The sequence below is a fragment of the Callospermophilus lateralis genome, chromosome 3, assembly GCF_048772815.1.
Source record: "Callospermophilus lateralis isolate mCalLat2 chromosome 3, mCalLat2.hap1, whole genome shotgun sequence".
In the NCBI taxonomy this organism is placed as follows: domain Eukaryota; kingdom Metazoa; phylum Chordata; class Mammalia; order Rodentia; family Sciuridae; genus Callospermophilus; species Callospermophilus lateralis.
The window spans coordinates 160,904,532-160,929,942 of NC_135307.1; the positions used below are offsets into that span (position 1 = coordinate 160,904,532).

Genomic DNA, 25,411 nt, shown 5'->3' on the forward strand with positions numbered 1-25,411 from the left:
AATTTTCTTCCTCCCCACATGGCAATCATTCTACTGTCCTATGTTAATAGTCTTTTGGGATAAAGCCTCTCCTTATCTATGTCCAAATTTGTTTTTATTTGATAATTTCAGTCTGTAAAGGATCTAACTTTACAAAATACAAATTAAAGCCATTAAATATCCTCATATTTATTCCTTTTATTTTATTTTATAGATTCAAAACTATTGTCTTTCTTGATATATGACCTCATTATAAAATACATAGAAACATAGACCATCATAAATAACATGTTATATTTCCCCAATGTTCAAATAGAAAAATTAGACTATTAATTATTAAAACAAACTATGATTGCTAATAAAGCATTTCATAATGAAAATGAAAATCTAAAACCACACAACTAAAGTTTTGAAATCAAAGAAATCATTCCTTTTTTTAATTTTTTTTAATTGTAGATGGACACAACACATTTATTTTGTTTATTTACTTGTATGTGGTGCTGAGGATCAAACCCAGTGTGTCACACATGCTTGGCTAGCACTCTACCACTGAGCTACAACCCCAGCCCCAAAGAAATAATTTCTTTGGGTACTTTTATCTGATATAGTTCAATCATCTCGTTACCACCTATTCAACATGAAAATAGCTTAAGGAATTTGTGTTCACTTTGGCCAGTTATTAACTCAAGCATGAAACTAAAAATCATACAGTTGCTAAAGTTACTTCTGAAAGATTTTCTTCAACAATTTGCCACTTCTCCAGTGATCCAGAACCCCAGTCTCAACTTAGTTTCTCTCACTCTAGAAGGTATTGCAGATAGCACATTAATTGTGGGACATATATAAAATAAATCCTCAATGTTTTTAATCCAGAAAGAAAATACATGACATTTCCATACCAGAAAGGATATTTTTCTAAGTTACTTCCATTTTTGTTTATGAAAAATATTTTGAAATAATATTCATATAATAAAACATATCACAGAAAAATGAACTACTCACCCGCATTGACTATAGCATCTATCTCTAGCAATGTGATGTCACCTCTATACAGAGAAACTTTTTCACTCAAACTTTTCTTCATCTGTAATGTTTCCTGAGTATTTTCTTCTGTAATAAAAGGGATACATATTAATAGTAATATCATAAATTTAATTGACAACATTTAAATCAAGACAACCATAAGAATCAATATTGATTATTCTCTGCTACAAAAGACAGTGGAAATAAGTATTTAAATACCAGGAATAAGTTTATTATGTATTTATTTTATATTCTTCAACTAAATGCACTATCATGCACATACTGGGCATTTGCTATATTTTGGCAAGTTATTCAATATTTGCTATTACACATTTATTATTATTATTAAAATGTCCATTTTAAGATAAAATTATGTACCACTACATTCACAAGGAAATAAGAAAAAAATGTGCAAATATGAAGAAAAAATAACTTTTTGTGAAGGAACTTAAAAAGCACCCTTGAAAAAAATATTTAGATGAGCCCCCACCCAAAAATAAAATAAAATAAAAGGGTCAGCTCTTTGCTAATCTAAAATAACAAGCTATCTCTCAGGACATATTCAAGAACATCTGAATTTGTAAAATTGTCCTTCTAATCAAGTTGGATTTAACCTTTCACTCTAGAGGACACTGTCAGATATGAAAAAGAAATAGTTCTACCCAACACACAATAGCCAGCAAGTTGGTGTACTTAAAATAAGTAAAAAACTTTAGATTCTAAAATTATATTTTTTTTTAGATGTTTCAGAGAAATACTACAAATTTTGAATTGTCATTTAGTTTTGACAAATAGCAATGTTAAGACAAATTAAACTTATTAAACAAAGATGTATGAAGTCAATGTTTTTAAATATATTAAATTCCTATGCATAAAAGGCTTTTTAAATATAATTCTAGGGAAGCAGATTTATAAACTCAACTTTTAGTATTTATGATCTGTACAAGTCTTTTCATGAAAGAAGACAATACTATTCATTCACTAACAAACTCTCAGATGCAATTTTGAAGTATATTGGAGGTTAGAAGAGATAGGTTATAAGTAATCCACATTGTCTTTGGGACCCATCAGACAATGAAACATTGGCTAGGACTAAGGAAATAATCTTTGGCCATTAAAGTGATCCTTCCTGTCTCTGCCTACAAAGCATTCCATTCTTAGCAACCATTTCTCTTCTTAAAAGATTCTAATCAAAATATTCACTGGTTATAATAATGAGGAGGAGGAGAATATTGTGAGAAAATTGTTAAGGGAATAGAGAAGTATATAATTAGAGATATGAAAAATTGTGCTCTATATGTGTAATAAGAATTGTAATGCATTCCACTGTCATGTATAAATTTTTAAAAAAATAAAATGAAAATTGGGTCAACTAATTTACAAAAAAAAAAAAAAAAAGGAGACGGACTTTAAGAAACTTCAAAATATAAAACAAACATCCATAGTTGAGGTGACTACTTCATTTGACTCCTAGAGTACTATTTTTCTCAGTCAGGAACAGACTTTACTCCAGATTCATGTTCAGATTTCTAGTTCTACCAATTAACAGCTGTGTGAGCTCAGATAAGTAATTTATTCTCTCCATCCTTCAGTGTGTACAATACTCCTTCACAGTAAACATGAGTTCATTATATTTAGAATAGTGTTTTCCCCATTATAAGCTAGCAAACAAAACACCACCTTCTTTTTAACAAAGGTGACAAATATTATGTCAGCATCCATATTCAGCATATGTGGATCACATAGTTATTTTTTCAAAATGTTATTTCCAATAAAATGTCAATACACCTATTATTATTATTCCCTATTATTTAAAGAGATTGTATTTTGTTTGTGCCATTAAAATTGTCAATACCTAGCCCAAGGACAAAAACTCTAAGCCACAGCAAGACCTTAAGACTCATATCCAATCAGTTCCTATTTTCATGACTTTAACCAATTAGAAAGTCCTGGCTTTTTCTGACAATTCTGGATACTTGAATCACCATAAACCTAGAAATTATAAAAGATTTCTCACTGAAGAGTTTCAGAACTCCATTCAGCATTAAAGTGGCAAGCAAATCACAAATCAAAGCAGAACATTTAATTCTATTTGACAGAGTAATTAGATTTCTAAGCCATTCTCTAACTGCTTATAGCCCTAAAAAAATATTTATTCATTTTCTCATGAAGTCTTTTATATAATACTGTATTTTAGTGATATGATTTTTAAACATATGTGACCATAAATCATATACTTCTTTATCCAAAAGTGAAGAAATTATTAACAAAAGGTATTAGAAAACATCAAAATTTAAACCATTATATCACAGTTCAGGTTTGGTTGGTTGGTTTCTTAATCTTTCATCAGAAAATTTAAATTGAGCCCAAAGTAAAGGATCAAACAATTCAACATGAATAAATACAAACTGTTATCATTTATCATTCAAGTAAGTTACTCAAAATAGTCTTTAGGAAAAGTGTCAGCATCATTCCTTACATAGAATGCCAAAGAAGCATGTCCATACTATACTTACAGGCTACAATTTCATGGTATTAGGAATTGTTAGCAGTTCCTTTGACAATAAATCAAAAACAAATAGCAATTTTTGACCACCGACTGTTTTCTGTGACTACAAAATATAAATTACCACTGAGAGGTCACCTCTTTTATTTGCATAGCAATGCACACTGTATTTTATCAGTACTAATCTCATTATATCTTCTCCAATATCCTCAATTTTCCAACAAAAATGTGTACACAAAGCCAGGCGGGTGGTGCCCACATGTAATTCCAATGGCTTGGGAGGCTGAGGCAGGAGGATTATGAGTTCAAAGACAACCTCAGTAACTTAGCGAGGCTCTAAGCAATTTAGCAAGACCCTATCTCTAAATAAAATATATATAAGAGCTGGGATGTGGCTCGGTGGTTAAGTGCCCCTAGGTTTGAGCCCCAGTACCAAAAAATATATATATATACACAAAGCAGCAATTCAAATTTTGCATCACTGGTTTATGTAAGTTGAAAGATCTGTTAGTTTTGCTCTTCTAGATTGTATACTATTGATATTGTCAAAAAAAACAGAGCTAGACATTGGTAGAAGCAATAAAAACAGATTTTTATTTTTATTTTTATTTTGTAACCAGCCCTTTTTATTTTTTGAGACAGGATATCACTAAGCCACAAAGGCCTCACTAAATTGCTAAGGCTGGCTCTGAACTTTTGATCCTCCTTCCTCAGTCTCCCAAATCACTGGGATTATAGGTGTGGGTCACCACACCCAGCTTTAAAAACAGATTTATTCAGAACTAAAAAAGAAGAAAAGGGAGAAAACTTCAGTATAGAATAAGCTCAACTCCAAATACTATAAGAACAAGTGGGGATTTATAGCCAAGGAGCAAGACTGGGCGGGATAAGGGAGATCAGTGAATGGAAAATTATAGGGTTGACTAAACAGACCTAATAGGATTCTTGCTAAAGGCGGGCAACTTTATAACAGACTGTCCAGTTCAGCTTCCAGGAATTCTAGGGCTAAAGGAAGGTTTTAGTTTTCAATAAATGCCAAGTCAGGAGGGCAAAAATACTGGAAATGTTAATTTGGAGAATTTAGTCAACTATGGGAGAAACAAGAACAACTAACAAAATATATATGATAGCAGGATCCAGTCAATTTATAAGCTGATATAAATGAACAGGATTAGAACTTAATAACTCACAAGTGTACAGTATTGTTTTCCATTGAAACATAAAATTTCTCTCTACAATTATCTTCCTTTTTTTACTGTTATTTACAAAATAGGTCTGGTCTCATTATATTCAGCCTGATTATTTACTTAATGGCAGCAAGAATAATAATTGATCATTTAGGGCTTTGGGTTTGTTTTGCTAAAATTTTTTAACAAGAATCTCTGATTAGACTTTTAAAAGCCCCTCAAAGAGTGTAAGCCAAGCCACAAATTCAACATCAGGATATTCCCATGTTAAATATAGATTTGTGTAAATTCTTCTCCTAGGTTCCCCAAATATCCTGTTTCCTGGGCCTTCTAGCAAGTGGCTTTCCTTACTTACCTGTAATGTTGGCAGCCCTAGAAGCCTGGTACTAGGACAGTTTTTCCAAGAGAATTTTGTAAGCATTGACTTTACAAAGTCAACCTTAGTCCTCAAAAGTGTCTGGATACATCTGATTCAATGCATCATTCTCAAATATAACATTCCATCCAAACACAGATTATAAACCAGTTTTTCCAATCATGCCAAGGAGAACAGATTCTTACTGAACTGAGACAAATAATTGTATTGCCATGAAAATAAGAATACTCAATTGTATTCATCCAAATTGAAGAGATCAGGTAAAAAGAAAAGATTAATATTTCATTTCTTTTCACAAAAGCATATTTTGTAAAACAGGATATTTGGGGAACCTAGAAGAAGAATTCATACAAATCTATATTTAACAAGCTATAGCTATGTTGAGAGGGGAGAAAATAGGTTCTTTGGGGGGAAAAAAAAAAACAAAACTAAAAAACATTAAAAGCCAGATGTGGTGGTGTACTCCTGTAATCTCAGTTACTCAGGAAGTTGAGGCAAAAGGGCCACAGGTTTAAAGTCAGCCTGGGCAACTTGGCAAGACCTTGTTCTAGGTTCAATCCTCAGCACTGAGAAAAAAAAAAAAAAAAAAACCTAAGTTAGAAAAAAAAGATGTAATTTGCAAGGGAATTGGTTATTTCTGTGGCATATAACATTTAAGCAAGAGCTAGAATTATGACTGATAGCCTGATGGCATAAGATATTGGAAAATTTCCATAAAATGTATACAATTTCTGAAGTATCTGAAGTATTTATGGTAATAATATTTCCTCATACAACTATCGCCTAAAAAAGGTTAAACATCACTTCTTATTTGACAATGTTTCTGTAAGGAACATCTGCCATAGACATGCTGGGACATGCTGGAAATCACTAAGTTGCTGGCCACAAGGAACAACAGCCATTGAACTGCTTAGTCATGTCTGCTTGCAATTGATAAAGAGGTGTACAGGGCCCTAGCCATAGGCATGCTTAGCAATGACTGGTTATGAATGATAAGGAGCACAGCTCCATGAACATGCGAAAAGAACATGCCTAGTTGCAATTACATCACCTCACTGGACATAACCAATGGATGCTGACTTTTACTGGGTGTAACCAATCACCAACATACACCACCAACTTGGAACTGTATTTAAACTGCTGGTACTGCCCGACTGAAGAGTTTTGCTACAAGGCCATCAGTGAGATTGGCGACCTTGCTGTCCATCCCTGGACCTACTCCACCATTCCCTGACGTCCAGCCATCAGCTGGAGAGAACCACCAGACAAGGACAACATCTGCTCTTTAGCTAAGAGAAGTCATGTGGCATCAGAGGTATTTTGGAAGTGTGGTTGCCCTAGGATTGTGTGATTTGCTTATAGTGTTTAATTAATGAGCAATGAATGTTAGTTGGGGTACTCTAGTATACACAACACTTTTGCATTAATTGTTTATCTGCTTATAGTGTTTAATTAGTGTGCACTGAATGTTAGTTGGGGTGCTCCAACACATCCAACACTTTTTGCATTAATTGTTTATATTTGATGAATGGTGTGATCGAATATATGTTTGCATTTAAAGACAATCCATCTCTGAGTAGTTAATAGCACCACTTGCGACAGTTTCCCATACATTTTAATACATATATTTAAAAACTGAATATTTTACAAAATGAAAGAAAAATTTTCCAGGGGCCCTCTGGGAAATACAAGTTCAGCAGAGTTCAAGATTTCACTTAGGATTTAATTTTAGAAAGCTGTCAAAAATGTCAAACAATTTGAATACTTGATTAAATAGGGTCACAAATCACTATGAAACAATACTTGAATTCTATTGAACAGAGGTGCCAAAAAAAAAAAACTAGCAAATATTTTCATAAGACAAATAATCTTTGTTCTGTTGGAAAATTACTAAGAGGATAAAGAAAAACTTTTTATATTTTATTATTTATAATAGATCAATAATCCAAGAAAACTTTGTTTTTATAAAGAAAACCAAACTCCAGTTTTACATCAGTAAGCTACTAGACTCATTTCATTTAAATTTTAAAAATAAATCCATTCACCTTAGCCAACTTCACAAATAGAAAGTTACTTTTCTGTAAACCTTCTACATCCTTCCATATCTATTCAGGTTTTATTCTATATTTTTCTTCTTTCTCATTCTATAATAACCAGTCATCTTATTTTAAAATAAAATCACTCTCATTTTTCCTTAAGAACAAAAATATCCTTCATACTTTACATATTGTTTCTTTTTTAGTAGTGTGTGTGTGTGTGTGTGTATCTCCAAAGCCATCACTAACTCTCAAAAAAATTCACATTTGCTCTTAAATGTATATGCCTCGCTTCACTCCAAGGCTTGTTTCTCTTGAGATAATCCACAGTCTCCCTTGAATGTGTATCTGCTTTCCTAAATAAATCTCTGTGTCTAAAAGGCACAGGCTGAAATTCTTTTCCATCATATACACAAAGAAGCCCACGCATCCTAAGTCAAGGTCCTCCTCTCCAGAAACTCTTTGGACCTCCTCCAGGGAGAGTTTAACCAAGTGCATACAGCTGACAAATACAAAACTGGGATTTGAGCCCAGGCAGCACATGTTCTTAACCAATATGCTATGGAGGTTCTCATTTGTCTATTTAATAACAATGGTTTTCTAGATTGGCTACTTTGAAAATAAAGCAAAAGTTTCATATCATACAACACACCAGGGACTACAGAACTACATAATAAAAATAAATTTGCAGACAAGAATCATGTATCTTCTATTTATGTTTTGTCTTTTATTTACTTATGCAAAATAACCAAACTTGCAGATTCATTTGTCCCAACACATGTTCTATTTGTACTGACCTTATTGTGATTTCTGGCATACATGTTACTATTTTACCTGTATTTTAAAGGCATCAGTTAACCACTTTAGAAATGGACTAATTCATTGTCTAAGGTAAAAATATGATGCAATTCTATTGTAAGAATAACAATAAAAGCAAATCTAATCAAATACACAATAAGTCAATAATGACATTAAGATAGTAAAGTAAGAGAAACTATTAACTGAATCTTAATTGACATGAACTGACATTAATTGACATGACCAATACTGTGCTTATGTCAAAAGCATTAACTTCTTAAATGATTATTGAGAATATAAAAGATTTTTCATAAAAATCATAACTACATTTTACATTTCAAACTTTATGAATAAATTTTTAAAATGGTTTCATCATTTTCTTTTTGCAATGGTCAAACCATCTGGAAGATACCTGATAAAAAGTTAATATTGAAATGTGGGTGCTCAGACCACACTTTGGAAGACAAAGAGGCTGGGGAATATTCACACAAAGTGCCTGGGAATTCTGAAAATTCATATTGTCCCCTACATTAGCATTCCTGCATTTTAGCATCCAATGGCATGATATAGAGAAGGCACAATGAGTACAAATGAGTTGTCACCTGATACCACAACAAGGGTACTGTAGCCAATGGACATTTTTCATTCTGAGGATGCCTAAAACGTCAGTTTAGTTTTAATCTATCCAAGTGGATTAGATTTAAATTAATACTCCCTCTCCCTTAAAGAAAAAGCAAATAAGTAGGAAAATACCATGCCATGAAAGCAAAAACAAAGAAAAATCATGAAAATATCTATAGAAATAAAATTAAATTTATAAACAAGATGAGCAGAAAAATAATTTTGGCTTAAGAGGCTGTAAAATGCACAATCAGGGAACCAGAGGAATTCCAAAAAGGCAGGCTGTGTTTCTGAGCTATCTCTTAAATCCAATCAGCCTGCTGATCTCCACACCTCTATCTTTTATATCATCATACCTGGCCAATAGCCAACATACTTGCTATTCCAGATTCCTCTCATATACATACATACACAAATCTCCATACTCCAGCATATCTACTCATTCTCAGATCTACAGTTCTTGCTGGGAGTGGTGGCTCATGCCTGTAATCCCACCAGCTTGGAAGGCTGATGCAGAAGGCTTGATGGTGAGTTCAAAGCTAACCTCAGCAAAGGCAAGGCACTAAGCAACTCAGTGAGACCCTGTCTCTACATAAAACACAAAATACGGCTGGGGATGTGGCTCAGTAGTTCAGTACCCCTGAGTTAATTCCCTAATACCTGAAAAAAAAAAAAAAAGTATAGTTCTTTTAGGTATTATAGATGTTACACTAGAAGACTAACTCTAAACTGGAGGTTAGCAACTTCACTTTTGTGCTGAATCTTCAATGCTTCTTCCTTCTCCTCCCCTTTCTTCTTGTATCAGTTAGATTTTGTTATTCAACAAACCCTTCAAAAACTTACTTAAAGCAACATTAGTTTTATTATTGTTCATTAGTCTGCTCTAGACCATATCACTCAAATCTGGCTGGCAATCAACAAGCTGGATACTCTTGGGAGCTTTATTTGGAATGGCTTTTCTTGGCCTCCCATGGCCTCTCATTGTCCAATATGCTAGCCTGGGCTTGGCTTGGCATGACAAAAGAATTCAGATACCAATGTGCATGCATTCTTTAAATCTCTGCTTGGATCATATTTTTTGTAGTCAAAGCAAGTCACATGAAAAAAGTCCAAAGTTATTGTGGAAAAGCAATAAACAAGAGCATACACAGGAAAGTATGATTCTTTACAGTCTTTTTTGATCCAATTTACTAAACATGTTCTGAGTTAGATTTTCTGCATCCTTGGTCCCAATATTAGTTTGATTGCAGTGTTTTTTGATGTGAAAGCATTTATTTGAGACATTTTGATTTTATAGAAACCTGGTTTATACTGGGTTTGGTTCTTTTTTTAAATGCCACTTCAGTATTTATCTTCTATTTCCACTAGATTTCTAATAGATACTTTGGATTTATACTCATTAATTTTTTGAAGCTCTGCTGTAGAAATCTAACATAAAAATACTTGTGGGAAACAAGAAGGCAACGTAAGAGAATGAGATCAGCTTAGTTTAAAAATAAACAAAATGTACAATGGTATAAATTGGAAAACAAAACATGCCATATCCAAAGGATGTAGCCTCAACTTACGTGTCATATGAGGATGTGGACTTTGTGTTTTCATACCTCCTTGTTTTTTAAGAAAAATAGGAAATATAAGTTTTAATGTGAAGTCTCCTAATTTTAAATATTAAAATCTAAATTTTTAAATGCAATATATTTTCAGTGGCAGGGATCAAATCAAGGGCCTTGTGCATGCTAGGCAAGTACTCTCCCACTGAGCTATAGGCCTAGCCCCCAAATAAAATCTTAAAAACAATGATAGTGTTAAAGCTAAAGAAAATTGTGGCATATATGTACATAGAAAATTTATGTCTGATTCATTTTATTTTCTTTCCTATTCCAAATATGAGTTCTTGAATTGAAGGTATCCTTCACTCTTTTTGTTTTTGTTTTTGTTTCTTGGGGTACCGGGGATTAAACTCAGGGGCACTCTTTGTCAGGGTTAGTTTGTAGCCCAAGGTGAAAAGAATGGGGATCTGCTGCTGAGATTTTTCATCCGAGGAAGCTCTATGAAAGATGAAAGAGAGTTTTAAGCCAATTAAATAAGTAGACTGCAAAACTAGAATAGCATAGCATGCATATGAGAGAATGCAAAAGCACATAAGGGAGTTCACTGTATCTTCAAATAACAATGAAGCTGGATGCATGCCTTTAATCCCACCAGCTTGGGAGGCTGAGGCAGGAGGTTCTCAAGTTCAAAGCCAGCCTCAGCAACAAGGAAGCCCTAAGCAATTCAGTGAGACTCAGTCTCTAAATAAAATACAAAAAAGGCATAGGGATGTGCCCCAGTGGCTAAGTGCCCCTGGGGTCAATCCTCATATCAAAATAAATCAATAGGGCCTGAGGCTGTGGCTCAGCAATAGAGTGCTTGCCTAGCACATCCGAGGCCCTGGGTTCGATCCTCAGTACCACATAAAAATAAATAAATAAAATGAAGGTATTGTGTCCAACTACAACTAAAAACTAAGTATTAAAAAAATAAATAAATAAATACACAAATAACAATGGAGCCATATATACCTCCTAATTCTAACCTCTTTTCCTATAAAATAAGGTCAAATTTTTATACATCTATTTTATATGTCCTGTTTCTCTGTTAATACTTTGAATTGTTGTAACCACCCTAAGGTACTAAAGGAAATTGAGGGATAAGGAGATGAAGTAAGTAACTTGCTCAAAGTCTTAAAACTGACAGCTGAGATTTGAGCCCTGGAAGCCTGGTTTCAGCATGTGCTTAGTCACTTACTGCCTTATAATAAAGGTCAGCCTCATATTATTTGAAAGAAAAGATCTAAAAGTTCTTTAAATAAAGGCACACTTCATTCATAGAGGATTTCTTTTTCTTTTTAATTTAACATGACTATCTGTCAAGATGTTTGGGGTGGGAGCTTAGGAATTAAAAATGTATATTTTATCCTACTATTATAACCTCCTAAAAATCAATTCAGTTAAAACATTATGATATTATTATATTTATGGCTCTTAACCTAAAGCTTATGTAAGAATTATGCAACATAATACCTGAAGTAACGTTATGTAAAAAAAAAAAAATCAACTAAGTTTATAAGGTTGTACTCTAAAATATAAGGAGAATCAAATTAACATAGTAAACACACACAAAAAAAAAAAAGAGACGCAAATCTATGCCCTTCTGGTAAAATATATAAAATACCAATTTATCGCAATTTGGTATTTTGCCATTTCACAAAGTACAAATTTTCAAAACTACATTTCAAAATTTATACAGTAAACATTTCTGTAAGATATCTGAAGTATAGAACAAATACCTAATTGACTGACAAATATACCAGGATCTAGCAGACAGGCATATATATTATAAAAGCACAATAAATAAGAATTGATTGACCAATTGATTATGAAATGTGTTTAAGGTGACTTGGTTTGTTCTACAGGTGTCTGAATTCACACAGTAAAGCACTTGATAATGAATTTCTCTACAGTAACATATCCAAAACTATAAAACTAACTCATCAGTGTAACTTAAATGACAAGTTGAAATATATCCTGCAGTAGATACTAAATCTAAGCACAATAGAGTAAGCAGGAATTACAAACCCAAACTTAGTGAAAAGAAACAAAGAGAACTTGGAACTGTATAGGTGCAGAAACCAAAGTCCTGAAAGGTTGTTAATTGCCCAAGGTCACAGAATTAGTTGGTAGCAGTCCAGTATTCCTTTCCCTCCACAATGACACATTTTGCATGTTATTTCATAGTTTAATATTATTTAAAGGTATATCTTTATTTGTGTTACAACTATATATGTATGTGCATTATCCCCTCTTAAAAGAGTTAGTAAAGGATGGTTGCAACAAGGACAGATTCTATAAGAATTATGCCTAGATTTTAATCCCAGCTCTGTCACTTACTAGCCATGTGGTATCTGTCAAATTTCATTTCTCTGGGCCTGTTTCCTCACTTATAAAATGGGAATAGTACCTACATCATAGGGTTGTTGTGAGAATTAAATGGAGTATGACATAGTAAAGTATGTGAAACACTGCCCTTCACATAGTGAAAAAACAAACAAAACAGGAAATGTTATGATGCTGGAGGAGGAAGAGAAGTATCACCAATCTGAAAGTCTAGGCAGAATCGATTCTTTGTACCATACAGGCCATTCAGAAAAATATATATATATTTTTTAACCTATAAAATATATATACATATATAAAATATTATAAATTATAAAATATATTATATTACTTTGCAAAAACACTGACTATGCTCAAATATCCCTCTCTCCTACCAGGTAACCCAGATGTGACTCCAGCAATCAGCAGGGATTAGAGAAGAAAATCTCTCATGTGAAGCTCAGAAGACAGTAAAAAATGGATAAGCAAATATAAAAGAAAAAATTCCAGGAGTCAAGGAAAACTATGAAGAAGTGTGAAGGATAACCAGAAATTAGAAGCCAGCAATCCCAATGCCATTTGGGAGAGAATGAAACAGGAGGGCCTAGTGTCCACAAGGAATCTAGGTTAACTGACTAGAACAGGGGTGGCAGCCTCTGGCTTTCCATTATGTGCAGCCGTGGCAAGGCCCAGAAGAGTTCACTCAATGGTGCATAGCTTAAACTGACATACCACGTTCAGGAACAATCTATTCCTGCTTTCTTTGCAGAGTGCTAATATCTGCAACAAACACCTGACTTAAACTGTGTGTAAAGTTAAATATTAAATTACCAAAATGTTTTCTTTAGCTCCAGTACTTTTTTACTACCTATCTTTAATTTTCTCCCAAGTTTCCTTGAACATTATAGTAATAATTACTTTATTACTCATCTTGGTTCATTTTTAACAAATGATAATTTTTATCATTAATATAATTTATTAACAGCTAAATTGCACTTGGCACTGTACCATGTTATACAATTTAAACATAGCTAATGCCCACCAAACACCAGTGAAAGAAAATCACTGACCTGTCTATTCAATAAGTAGGATTGGATAGGAGCCTGAATAGAAACAGATCCCAGAGGAAGCTCAAAATAATCTTGACTGAACTAAGACTGTGGAGACAGAAAAGGGGAAATGCCAGAACAAATACTCAAGAGGCATATTTAACAAAGTATTTGGTCTCACTGGAGGAGAGAAGATAGGAAATTGCTGAGGTTGACTTGCTGATTTCTGACCTAGGTGGCTCTGAGAGGCAATAGAGGTGGGAGAACTACTTTGGAAAGGAAGGTAATTAAGTCAGTCTTGGATATATTAAATTTGGTTTCCTACAGAATATTCAAGTAGAGGTATTACATATATAGGTCTTGGTGCTTATAAGAATGGTTTTCATGCTAGAGATGGAGATTTGGGAGAAATCACATGAAAATGGTCCTGAGTGGTACGTTAAGAGTATGCATGTAAATGAAAATGGACCATAGAGAGAACACTGGAGAACTCCAACCTTTATTTGCAAGGCAAAGGGAAAGAACATAAAAAAAAAAAAAAAGACACAATGAACAAATTCTTAGAAACCAATAGAAGCCTACGAGGAAAAAGTTTAGTTTTATTATTTAAAAAAAGGGGGGGACATGGATGTATAACCAATGTGATCCTGCAATCTGTACACGTGGAAAAATGAGAATTCATACCCTATTTGAATCAAATGTATGATATGTCAAGATCATTGTATTGTCTTGAGCAACTAATAAAAATAAATAAATAAATGGGGGGATTATCAGCTTCAAATGTTACACACTGAAAATGTACTATTAGATGGAACAACTGTCATCATTGGTTAGCAAGAACAGGTTCAATAAATCCAATACAAGGATGTGCCCACAACTTAGCTTAAACCATTAATGCCTTACAAGATGACAAAGAAATAAGAAGAAAAAAACTGTGTCCTTAAATGACCATGTGAACTTGCAGTTGACCTGAAAAGTAAAGCAATAACTTTAAAGGTTAACCTTCTTTTTAAAAAAATTATTTTATTCATACGTTGTAATTCTGCATAACAGTGGGATTCATTATGCTATATTCATACATACATATGACATTATTTGATCAATCTCATTCCCCAATATCTTCCCTTTCCCTCTTCTCCTAATTTACCAATCCAGCAAACAAATATAGGAGGGGCTGGGGTTGTTGCTCATCGGTAGAGAGCTCACCTAGCACATGCGAGGCCCTAGGTTCGATCCTCAGCACCACTTATAAATAAATAAATAAATAAATAAAATGGATATAGTATGATTTGTCTAATAAATTTCTTATGAAATCAGGCACAATGTTGTATGCCTGAAATCCCACTGGCTCAGGAGACTAAGACAGAAAGATCATATGTTCAAAGCCAGCCTCAACAACTTATGAGGTGTTAAGCAACTCGGTGAAACCCTGTATCTAAAAATAAAATACAAAAAAGGGGTGAGGATGTGGCTTAGAGGTTAAGTGCCGCTGGGTTCAATCCCCAGTACCAAAAAATAAGTAAGTAAATTCCTTTTTGAGAACCCTTGGGTTCATTTCCCATTTTTTATCATTAAAAATAACACTATACTATAAAGACCTTTATATTTACATAAAAATATATTTACATATAAATATAATTATTAATCTGTAATTATTTCTAGGGTTTCAACTCCTAAAGTAGAATTATTAAGTCACACACAGAATTTTGATGCAGACTGAAAGATTAAACTGTTTCATTTACCTATAGATGAGAGGAAAAACAAACAAACATCTCTTAAGACAGGTGAGGAAGTGATTATATGCTAAGATGACTGTAGAAAAAATAAGGCCTGAAAAGGCTATCAGATTAGAAAGTCTGTTTATCCACAGTTGAATTATAGAAGTTATATTTCATTAGGTTTCCTATCTCTTTTTTTTTTAATATTTATTTATTTATTTAAGTTTTTCGGCGGACACAACGTCTTTGTTTGTATGTGGTGCTGAGGATCGAACCCGGGCCGCACGCATGCCAGGCGAGCGCGCTACCTCTTGAGCCACATCCCCAGCCCTAGGTTTCCTATCTTCCTTAATTCTTCCTTAACTCTTTGATTCCTCTAATTTTAGTCAATTCCAGTTTTACCAGTCTCACAATTCTACCAATTCCACTCTTAAAATATCCCAAATTCACTCCCTTTTCTTGACACTTAGTCCAACTCCCCCAGTATATTAAGGATTAAAATAAATAAAACCAAAAGACAAAAAAGTCCCTGACCCTAACCTGTCTTTATCAGTCTTACTTCCCACCACTTAACCATCACCCTTGCAAACTTCATTATAACTAGATTGCCATTTACTTTCATCCCCTTGACAAATATATATTTTAGGGGGTAGTACAAATATAAGATGGTTTGTGAACTCTCCACTACTCCAAATGATTTCTTCATTCATTGTGTATATAGCTTATTTGTTTTATAAATGATTCTCAATCATTTATATCATTTAGATCCAAGTCTTTTCCATATTGACTCCTTCCAGATTCCTACCACAATGACTGACACATGGTAAATACTCATTTACTAAAGGAAGCAAAAGAAAACTGGAGGGAGCCCTACAGGAGAGAGTAAACAAAGAAACTAATACAAAAGACATATTCAAATCAAGATAAATCACTTAAAATATTTTGTTGACCTATAATAGAAAAACTTATATCTAATGCAAGTTTCCATGCAGAAATGGTAATAACTTAGACATGATATTTTAATTTCCTGCTTCAAAAATCACTAACCTTCAAATCAAAGCTTTAATTTTTGATCATTAATTTTTTTTTTTTTTTTGATATTGGGAATTGAATCCAGCAGTGCTTAACCACTAAACCACATTCCTATTTTTATTTCAAGACAGGGTCTCATTAAGTTGCTTGGGGCCTCACGAAGTTGCTGAGGCTGGCTTTGAACTTTTGATTCTCCTGATTTGGCTTCCAGAGCCACTGAGATTGCAAGTATGTGCCATGAGCCCCACTGTTCTTTAATCTTTATGATAGTTTCACCAAGTGGATTCCAGAGAACCAGGCAAAATCTTTTGGAGGAAGTGCCCAAGAAATCTGACATTTGGCAAGCTTTAAAGTGATTCTTAAACATACTAAATTTAGAGAATCGCTATTCTAAATTATTATTTTGTACATAAAATCACTGACATAATCTTAAATAATACTGGAAGCCCTCCAAATTTATAGATATATGCCCATTCACAGAATTTAAAAGTTATTGACTTAATGACAAGTATCTTCTTGAACTTCTCTACATTATCACAAACATGAAAGTATATATAACAGGAGTTATATATACTTTATTTAACTTTATTTATTTATATCTATATTTAAGATGCTGGTAATGCTTAATGCTATAACCCATGTCGTTATTTTAGAGATAATAAAATCAGTAGAATTTAAGATTATGAAATCTCCAACTCTAGGATATTTAGGGAAAATAAAAATCTGTCCCAGTATACTTAGACATTCATCTTCCTGAAACCCTGGAGCCTGCACCCTCTCAAAATCGTCCTTCAGTGATTTTTTTATGATTAAGATCAGACTTTAAAAACTGATATGTAAAATCATAAACATTCATATAACCACCATCTGTACTAGATGTGCTAGTCTGAAAGGAAAAAAAATTAACAAAAGACACTTTTAAAAATGTTTTATTTCTTCTCACTCTTGGCAAAATAGTTTAAGGATTATTTTGAAAGCTTTTCATACATTAATATGCAATTTTAAAAAGAAACAGCAAATTACTCAACTAATAACAAATTGAAGTTCTAAGAAATTTTCAGCAGTAGACTTTACATGAAACTTTTTTCAGAATATTTCAAATGATGTAATCAATAGTGTGCCTACATACAAAACTATCAAAAAGTACACTTAAAAGAAAAATCATCATATTTTGCAACCTAATTCTTTAGTGTGAGGATGCATGATATTCATTGTTCTGTGGCATACATATAAATGATTATTTACTGTACAATAAGCCATGTGACAGCTTTAAGGTAATTGAAGCATGTAAAATATTCTTTCTTTAGCACATAAGGATTACAAATGATAATAGTATTTTCCTGACTATATTAAGATACTAGATACTTAAGACATAAACTTGAATATCTAATAATCTGTCAACCAATTCAAATATTAGAATCAATGAGACAAACATTATAAACCCTGAATTCATTAGCTGGCCAAGATACACAAAATCTCAACAAATATACAACACCCATGCATAGTCTAAAACACTAGTTTTAAAAAGGGTGGAGTCAATCTATAAGTAAGTCACAATAACCCAACAGGGAAAATGCCATGAATTTAAGTAGATTGACAGTGGGCACTAAAGCCATTAACAAAAATATTCAATTCGTCTTTGGACCATATATATATTAGACTTCCCCCTTCCTCCCACCCAGGTCTCAAATGCTTCTACCGTGAATTTTCTGGAACTTTTGCTCTGAGATCAGAAATCTTGTGTATAAATAACCTAAGCCTGTTCTCGCAAATGTTTTCTTAGCTTCTTAACTTCACTGACATTAAGCTCTCTACTAAGAATACAATTCATTTTAAAAGGTGGTATTTTTTAACTTTCAGCATATATCCTAAGAGGTAGGGATATATGCTGAAAGTTAAAACTTCCACATCTAAAAAAAAAAAAATTTCCCTTCTTTCCCTCTTTGCAAAGTAAGAAACATGAACATATAGATAGTGAAATGGCTTGGACTAGAGATTAAAGCAACCCTTATCAAATGGTTGAAGACCAAAATAAAAGGAATCATCATGGTCTTTAGACAAGCTTGTAGAAAAGAATCAGCTACAAACTGTAAAGTAAGTTGTTAGAGAGGAACTTCTACTTTCTTTGGGGCCCTGCATTTATGGGTCTTTTTGTTACAACAATTAAATATATACCACAACCTATGGCTTTTCACTAGGAATAAAGTCTTAAGTCTCTATAGCAATGTCAGGTCCTACAGGGTCTTACCAGTCTTCTCCCTTTCACTAGTTTTGCTCTAACCCAACTGAAAGCCAGTTATAAATGCTTTTACCTATATTTTACAGGGTCTTACCAGTCTTCTCCCTTTCACTAGTTTTGCTCTAACCCAACTGAAAGCCAGTTATAAATGCTTTGACCTAGATTTTCATATGGTTGATCTTTTATCTAGCTTATAGTTCTTAGTCAAATGTTACCCCCTCAGAAAAAAAGTTCTGTTACTATCCTACCTGAAAATAGTCCCCTCTCCTCATTCTAGCACATTATATATCCCATCCATTTTCTCTTAACATAGTCCAAAATTATTTGTCCATCTGTCTTTTCTAGCTAAAATGTTAAGTACTTTGACAACAACAAAAAAAATCTTTTTTATTTTATTAATGATTATACTTCAAATACCTGAAATTTCAGTAAGTAATGTTAAATAAATGTTTTTCTAAACGATGAAGTTATCTGCCTCCTCAAGGCACTATCTACCTCAACCTGGGCTACTCTTCACACAGTTCTATGTCCCTTCCTGTATCTCAAGTCTCTGATTAAATGTCAATGCTTCAAAAAGTTTTCTCTGCTCAAACTAATTATATATACTTGGTTCCAACTGCAGCCCATCACATTCTCTATCACTTCACCCTATTTACTCCCTTCATACTTTAAGAGTATCTTGTTTATCTACATATCTATTGACCATCTGCCCCCAAATATGTAAAGTGTGATCACATCAGTAGCCTCATTTGTCATTTTCACTCCCAGTCTTATTTGCCTAGAATAGTGTCTGGTACTTAGTAGGTGCTCAATAAATTTTTAAGTGAACAAACTAATGATTGTAAATATGTCTATAAAACAATGTAAGTCTTTGATAACTTGTGATATTAACAAAATGCAAAAAATAACCTCAAAATAATGTTTACCCTGAATCATGAACTACATCCAATAAAAAGATAGGTAAGAAAAAGAACAAGAGGGAAATTAAATTTTTTCACCTCGAGTTGGGGAAATTAAAAGAAATTAATTTATTCTTGGTATTTACATTAGAAAAAACATAGTCTCAAATATTTGGCAAAGTTTAAACACAATTTTCAGCAGAATTAAAAATAAAGTTAACCCTCTACACACATATACATACACACAAAGAAAGCATCCAACATAATAATGGCAATAAAACATTTTAAAAAATGCATAAAAAAAGTTATACTATGAATGAAAATAAGTCAGATTCCTCTAGTAAAAGTTTAAAAAAAAAAAAAAAAGACTCTCAAAAAGGGTGAAAATTCTTTAAGGGAAAAAAAAAAAAACTCTTAAAGAAGGTAAAGATATAGCCAGCAAATGAAAACAAAAAAGAATTGGTGGGAGGGATTTGTGACGGGTTTTTGGTATTATGTTTTAAATGTACCCTGAAATGGGAGGTCAGAAAAGAGGTAGAATTGGATATCAGAAAACAGAGGAGAATGACTTCCAAAGGATATTTTTTGACATCTTCATTAAGGGGTAAAACTGTAGATAAATTATAATGAATTTCAACTGTTTCAATATTAATAATATCTTTACACTAAAAGAAACATTTTGTTTCCTATCAATTAATTGATTTTTTTGAAGTGTGGCATACATGCAAAAAAGTCACAAATCAATATTATACAACTCAGTAAATTATCATAGTCAGATACCCATGTAACCACCACTCAGAAAACAGAACATCTTTAAACAGAGAAGTCCCCCCATACAACTTCATAATCACTACACCTTCCTTCCTCCTTCACAAAATCAAGCACCATCCTGAGATCTAATCCCTAGATTAGATCTTTTGAATTTTATACCTTCACATACTATATATGTCATTTTGTGTGGTTTATTTTGAAAAACAGTATATATTTGTGCAATTTATTTTTTTATTGCATGGGGCTGTAATTTGTGCATTTTCATTGCAGAAATCATAATCCATTTATTTATTTTACTACTGATAAGCATTTATATTTCCAGGTTTTTGATACTTTGAACATAATGGTACTTGTCTTTTAGTGAACTTGCACATTTGTGTACACATGTGCACACACACACACACACATACACACAGAGCTTTATTAAATAACTACCAGCTTTCAAAAGTAATTTTTCCAACTTACACTCCTACATGCAGTAAAAGTTGCACTGCTTTTTTTAATCTTTTTTTCTTTTTCAGTGTAGAGAATTGTGCATGCTGAGCAAGTACTCTACAATCCCCAGCCCTGCTCTTCAAAATTTGCTGTCACTTAAGTATTGTTCATCTGTTTAACTTTAGTCATTCAGGTGAAGTTTGTAATGTTATCTCATTATGATTTTAATTAGCATTCCCTTGATAAATAATAAAGCTTTTCATATATTTATGGGTCATTTGATTATCCTCTTTTGTGAAATGCCTGTTCAGGTCTCCTTCCCATTTTTTTCTATTGGGATATCTGTCCTTTTCAAAATGATTTATAGGAGTTTAGATAATACAGACACAAGCCATTTGCCAAGTATATGTATTACAAGTATCCTCCACCAATTTGGTTTGCTTTTATCTCTTTCATTGTTACTTTTGATGTCAGAAAGTTCTGAATTTGTCAATGGTCAAAAAATTCTTTCCTTTATACCACTAAGTTTTCTGTCCTGCTTAAATACTACAAGATGATGAAGATAATCTCTTATCCTATAGAAGCTTAATTATTTTACTTTTCACATTTAGATCTTCAACCAGTTGTGCATGCTGAAAAACAGGGATCAAGCTGCATTATTTTCCCAATTTGCGTATTCAAATGATCAGGAACTTAATTGAAAATACTATTTTAATTGATGAAATGTAAAATCCTCTACCAAAATATCATTAAAGAATAAAAAATGTAGCACTAAAACATATTAGAAACAATGAAAAAAATAACAAACACAACAACAATGTAAAACTTTAATTCTTATAAGTACATGATAGTTGAAGCAATCAAAAAATTGAGACTATCAGGATAATGCATGTAATATGTGCATGTTTAAACATACACACTCTCTCACACACATACACACATATAGCACTGTACACTTGACAGAGGTGTCACCGTATTTCTCAGTGTGTGGGGAACATTTTAAATACTGATCTTATATGTCTCATAAGAAAAAAATCTCAGTAAATTCTCAAAAAAAGAAACTATACATGCCTTATTCTCTAATCACATTATTATAAAGATAAAAATTAACAATTGTATTTTGAACATATGGACTATTTCATAATTTAAGATACCCTCCTAAGTAATTTTGAAATCAATGAGGATATCACAGCTACTAAATTTTATTAAAAACTAAAAAAATAAAAACAGCACATATCAAATCATATGGCATTTAGTCACAATTGTAATAAGAAGCAAAATTAGAATAATAAAGCTTTCACAAAAAAGAAAAATAAATTGGAACATTAAATTGTTACAAAGAAAAACCTGAAATAAGTAAATTTTTTCAGTTGCAGAATAGAAAATAAATGTCAGAGCTTCAGGAAAAACCAATAAAATACACATACCTTCAATCTGATTAAATATCTAAAAAGATAAAACACGAAGCATAAAACTGATAATAGAAAGGGCCTTATATTATATAAGGAGGAGATAAACTACTATAAGAAAATTCTATGTACAACTGCTTCATAATTTTTTAAAACTAAATGAAAGTTCTTAAGAGAGAGTAGGCCCACCTGGAATGTCTATTGTTTGCTTTGTCAGGTGTCACACAAAGACTTTTTTATTCATTCCTCTAGACACATAATGTGCCTCATGCACAGAATGATCAATGGATCTTTAAGGATGCACATTCGTATTTTTTTTGTCTCTAAAGTTCCTGATCTTTCCATAATATCACTAAGGGAGAACAACAAAACTAAATGATATAAAGAAAAATACACAACTCAACTGAGGAGCAACAACAACCAAAATAACACAGACTGAAGCAAAGATCCAGTGGAATCAAGAGATGGGATAGACTTCAAGATTAACGCACTTTGAAAAACTATCACTGGAGGGCAGCATTGCAAAGACTCTGAATAACTCTCAAGTCCTTTTAAGAACTAGAGTAAAATTATAAAGCACAGCTAAGTTCATTTTTAATACTAAAAGAAAATATTTTCACGTGGTTGAATAATCTTAAGAATGCTTAAAATATGATATTCCATTTAAAACAAGAAAATGAATGCAGATTTTCCCTTGGAATTTCACAAGACAAAGACAACCGTAACAAAGTAAATTTAGGTAAATGAGTCTATAAATATAAAAAATTATTTTCTAAACTAGCTTTGGTATAGCAACTGTTCAGTTTGAAAATAATCACATTTCCTTTATATTTTCTTATGGCTCCTGTCCACATATTTATATTAATAAAATTAATTTATTCCACATAGAACTAGTCTCAGGCAGCCCATAAATAACAATTCACTCAAGAACATAAACTCTGAGAAAGCATTTTGAATGAAACGTTAAGAGAACAAATTCTTCTGAAAGAAAATCATTGCCTATGCTTTCTGGCCAAATGGAAACTGCTCTGGATGAATTTACCAGTACTAAATCTGAAGTACTCTTTCTGTACTTTTTATGTTTCTGCAATTCTCTGTGGCATCCAATACAACTAAATATTATTCTTCAGTAAAACACTAATTTCTTGCCTCCAACATACCCAAACCACCATGGTCTCTTTTGTCATGAAAAGCGCTGTGTTGGCCCTGTCACTAACCACTTTTAAAGTTTAGAATTCCTTAGGATGCAATCCTTAGTCCTCTTCTTACCATATCTTTTACTTTAAAAAAAAAAAAGAAAGAAAGAAGAAGCATGGTGATACACACATAATAATCCCAGCGGCTCAGGAGACTGAGGCATAAGGATCACAGATTCAAAGCGAGCCTCAGGAACTCAGCAAGGTCTTAAGCAACTTGGCAAGACCCTGTCTCAAAATAAAAAATTAAGGGGCTGGGGTTGTGACTCAGTGGTAGAGCGCCTGCCTACGGGCATATGTGAGGCACTGTGTTCCATCCTTAGCACCATAAAAAATAAAAGAAAGTTATTGTGTCCACATACAACTAAAAAATAAAATAACAGGTTGCTTTAAAATAAATAAAAATAAAAAGGGTCGGGGATGTGACTCAGTGATTTAAGTCACTAGGTTCAATCCCTGGTGCCATAAATAAATAAATAAAACAAAGGGCTTTCCCTATTTCATTCTCAAACCAACTTCTCACAACTGTACCTCAGCTATCTCTACTTGGATATTCCACAAATATTTCAATTCCAACATAGCTCTTCACTTTTCACCAACTATGTGCTTAGTCTTAATCTCTTTGCTGATTAAGACAGAAATGCTACTTCCCAAATCATCTTTCCTGTCAGTAGTACAACCACTTTGGTTTTGACCAGCTTCAAATATTTGATAGCACAATGGCATTTAACAATTTGAATGTGAATTCCTTCCTGGGGTGAGGAAATGCATGTTACCTTCCAGGTCTCTAGAGAACCAGACTTCCTCTTAAAGCACTCTTATTACTTGCCCTATTCCTTAAGGAATTTGAGTTTGAGGCTTAATTAGTTTGGCTTAGACCACTACCTTGGACTGTGTACTTGGACCCCAAGTCTCAAGTGTTCACCCTTCAATTCATCCTCCACACTAATACCAGACTCTTCTCTTTAAAATACAAAAGCAAAATAAATAAATAAAATACAAAAGCCAAAACAGATCACTCCAAGTGACCCCCCTATTTATCTTAAGATAAGGGGCTACACAGGGCCAAGACACGTTATGACCAAACAGACCCCTGCTTGCCAGGCATGGTGGCACACACCTGTAACTAGGGAGGATGAAGCAGGAGGATCACAAGTTCAAAACCAGCCTCAGTAATGTAGCAAGGCCCTAAGCAACTCAGAGAGACTGTGTCTCTAAATAAAACATAAAAAGGGGCTAGGAATGTGGCTCAGTGGTTAAACACCTCTGGGTTCAATCCCGGTACCAAAAAAAAAAAAAATTGAGGCTATGACTCAGTGGTTAAGTGCCCCTGGATTCTATTCCTAGTACCCAGGGGAAAAAAAAAAAAAAAAATCCCAGACCCCTGCTGATTTCTGCAACCTCCTCTTCTCCTCTTTCACCATCTAACTTTCTTCTTTGAGCCACTGCTATGGCAAAGGGTCTACAACTTATCCTCAGCAGACAACTTCCCATGCTGAATGTTTGGGATACTATCTCTCCTCTCACCTCCCCAACTGCCTGCCTGTGGAATTCCTCTTCAACCTTCTGCATCCTGCTGAATTGTCACCTAGTATTCTTCAGGAATCACTCCCAACCTGATAACTTTCATCACTGGGGAGATTACACTCAGTTGTAAACATCCTTTGGAAGGAGATCCTATTTCATTCCTTCTAATGTGCTGAACATTAGCAAGTAACTTGGCAAAGAATAGCCTCTTAATAAATTTGAAATGACCTCATGAATGCCCAATGTCTATAGCTAGTTAACAGACATGACATATTTAGAGCAATTTAGGGACTGCCTAGCAGACAACTTTTTCTTTTCAGCCCTCATCCCAGCACAACTCAAGTCACACAGTACAGTTCTTTTTCCTCTTCAGACTAAATTAGTCACCATATCCTCTCTTCTACCTCTACAAAAGCAGGATTATCTTAAATTGATAATTTGATCATATCACTCCTCCAAGCCCCACAGAATAAATGCACAACACCTCAGAATAGTCTATAATCTTATTCTAAACATTGTTAGGGGATCAGCAGTAGCCACAGGAGCACTACCTACCTGAATATAAGGTCCCAAGTCATACTTACTAAACCAGAATACCCATTTTAGAAGCAATTCATATGCAAAGTAGTTTGCATTATCATGAAAAGGCCCTGGACTGAGACTATTAGGTGGTCCCTGACTCCCTTTGTAGCTGCT

The 25,411-nt window shown here is 33.3% G+C and overlaps 1 protein-coding gene across 1 annotated transcript in view; it reads right to left on the reverse strand.

Moving 5' to 3' along the window:
• Window positions 1-25,411, reverse strand: part of Macrod2 (mono-ADP ribosylhydrolase 2) — a 1,899,209-nt gene that overhangs the window by 1,820,790 nt on the left and 53,008 nt on the right. The window contains exon 3 of the mRNA XM_076849439.2: window positions 982-1,089. Within this exon, the coding sequence (XP_076705554.1) occupies window positions 982-1,089 (108 nt within the window). The remainder of the gene's footprint in view (window positions 1-981; window positions 1,090-25,411) is intronic.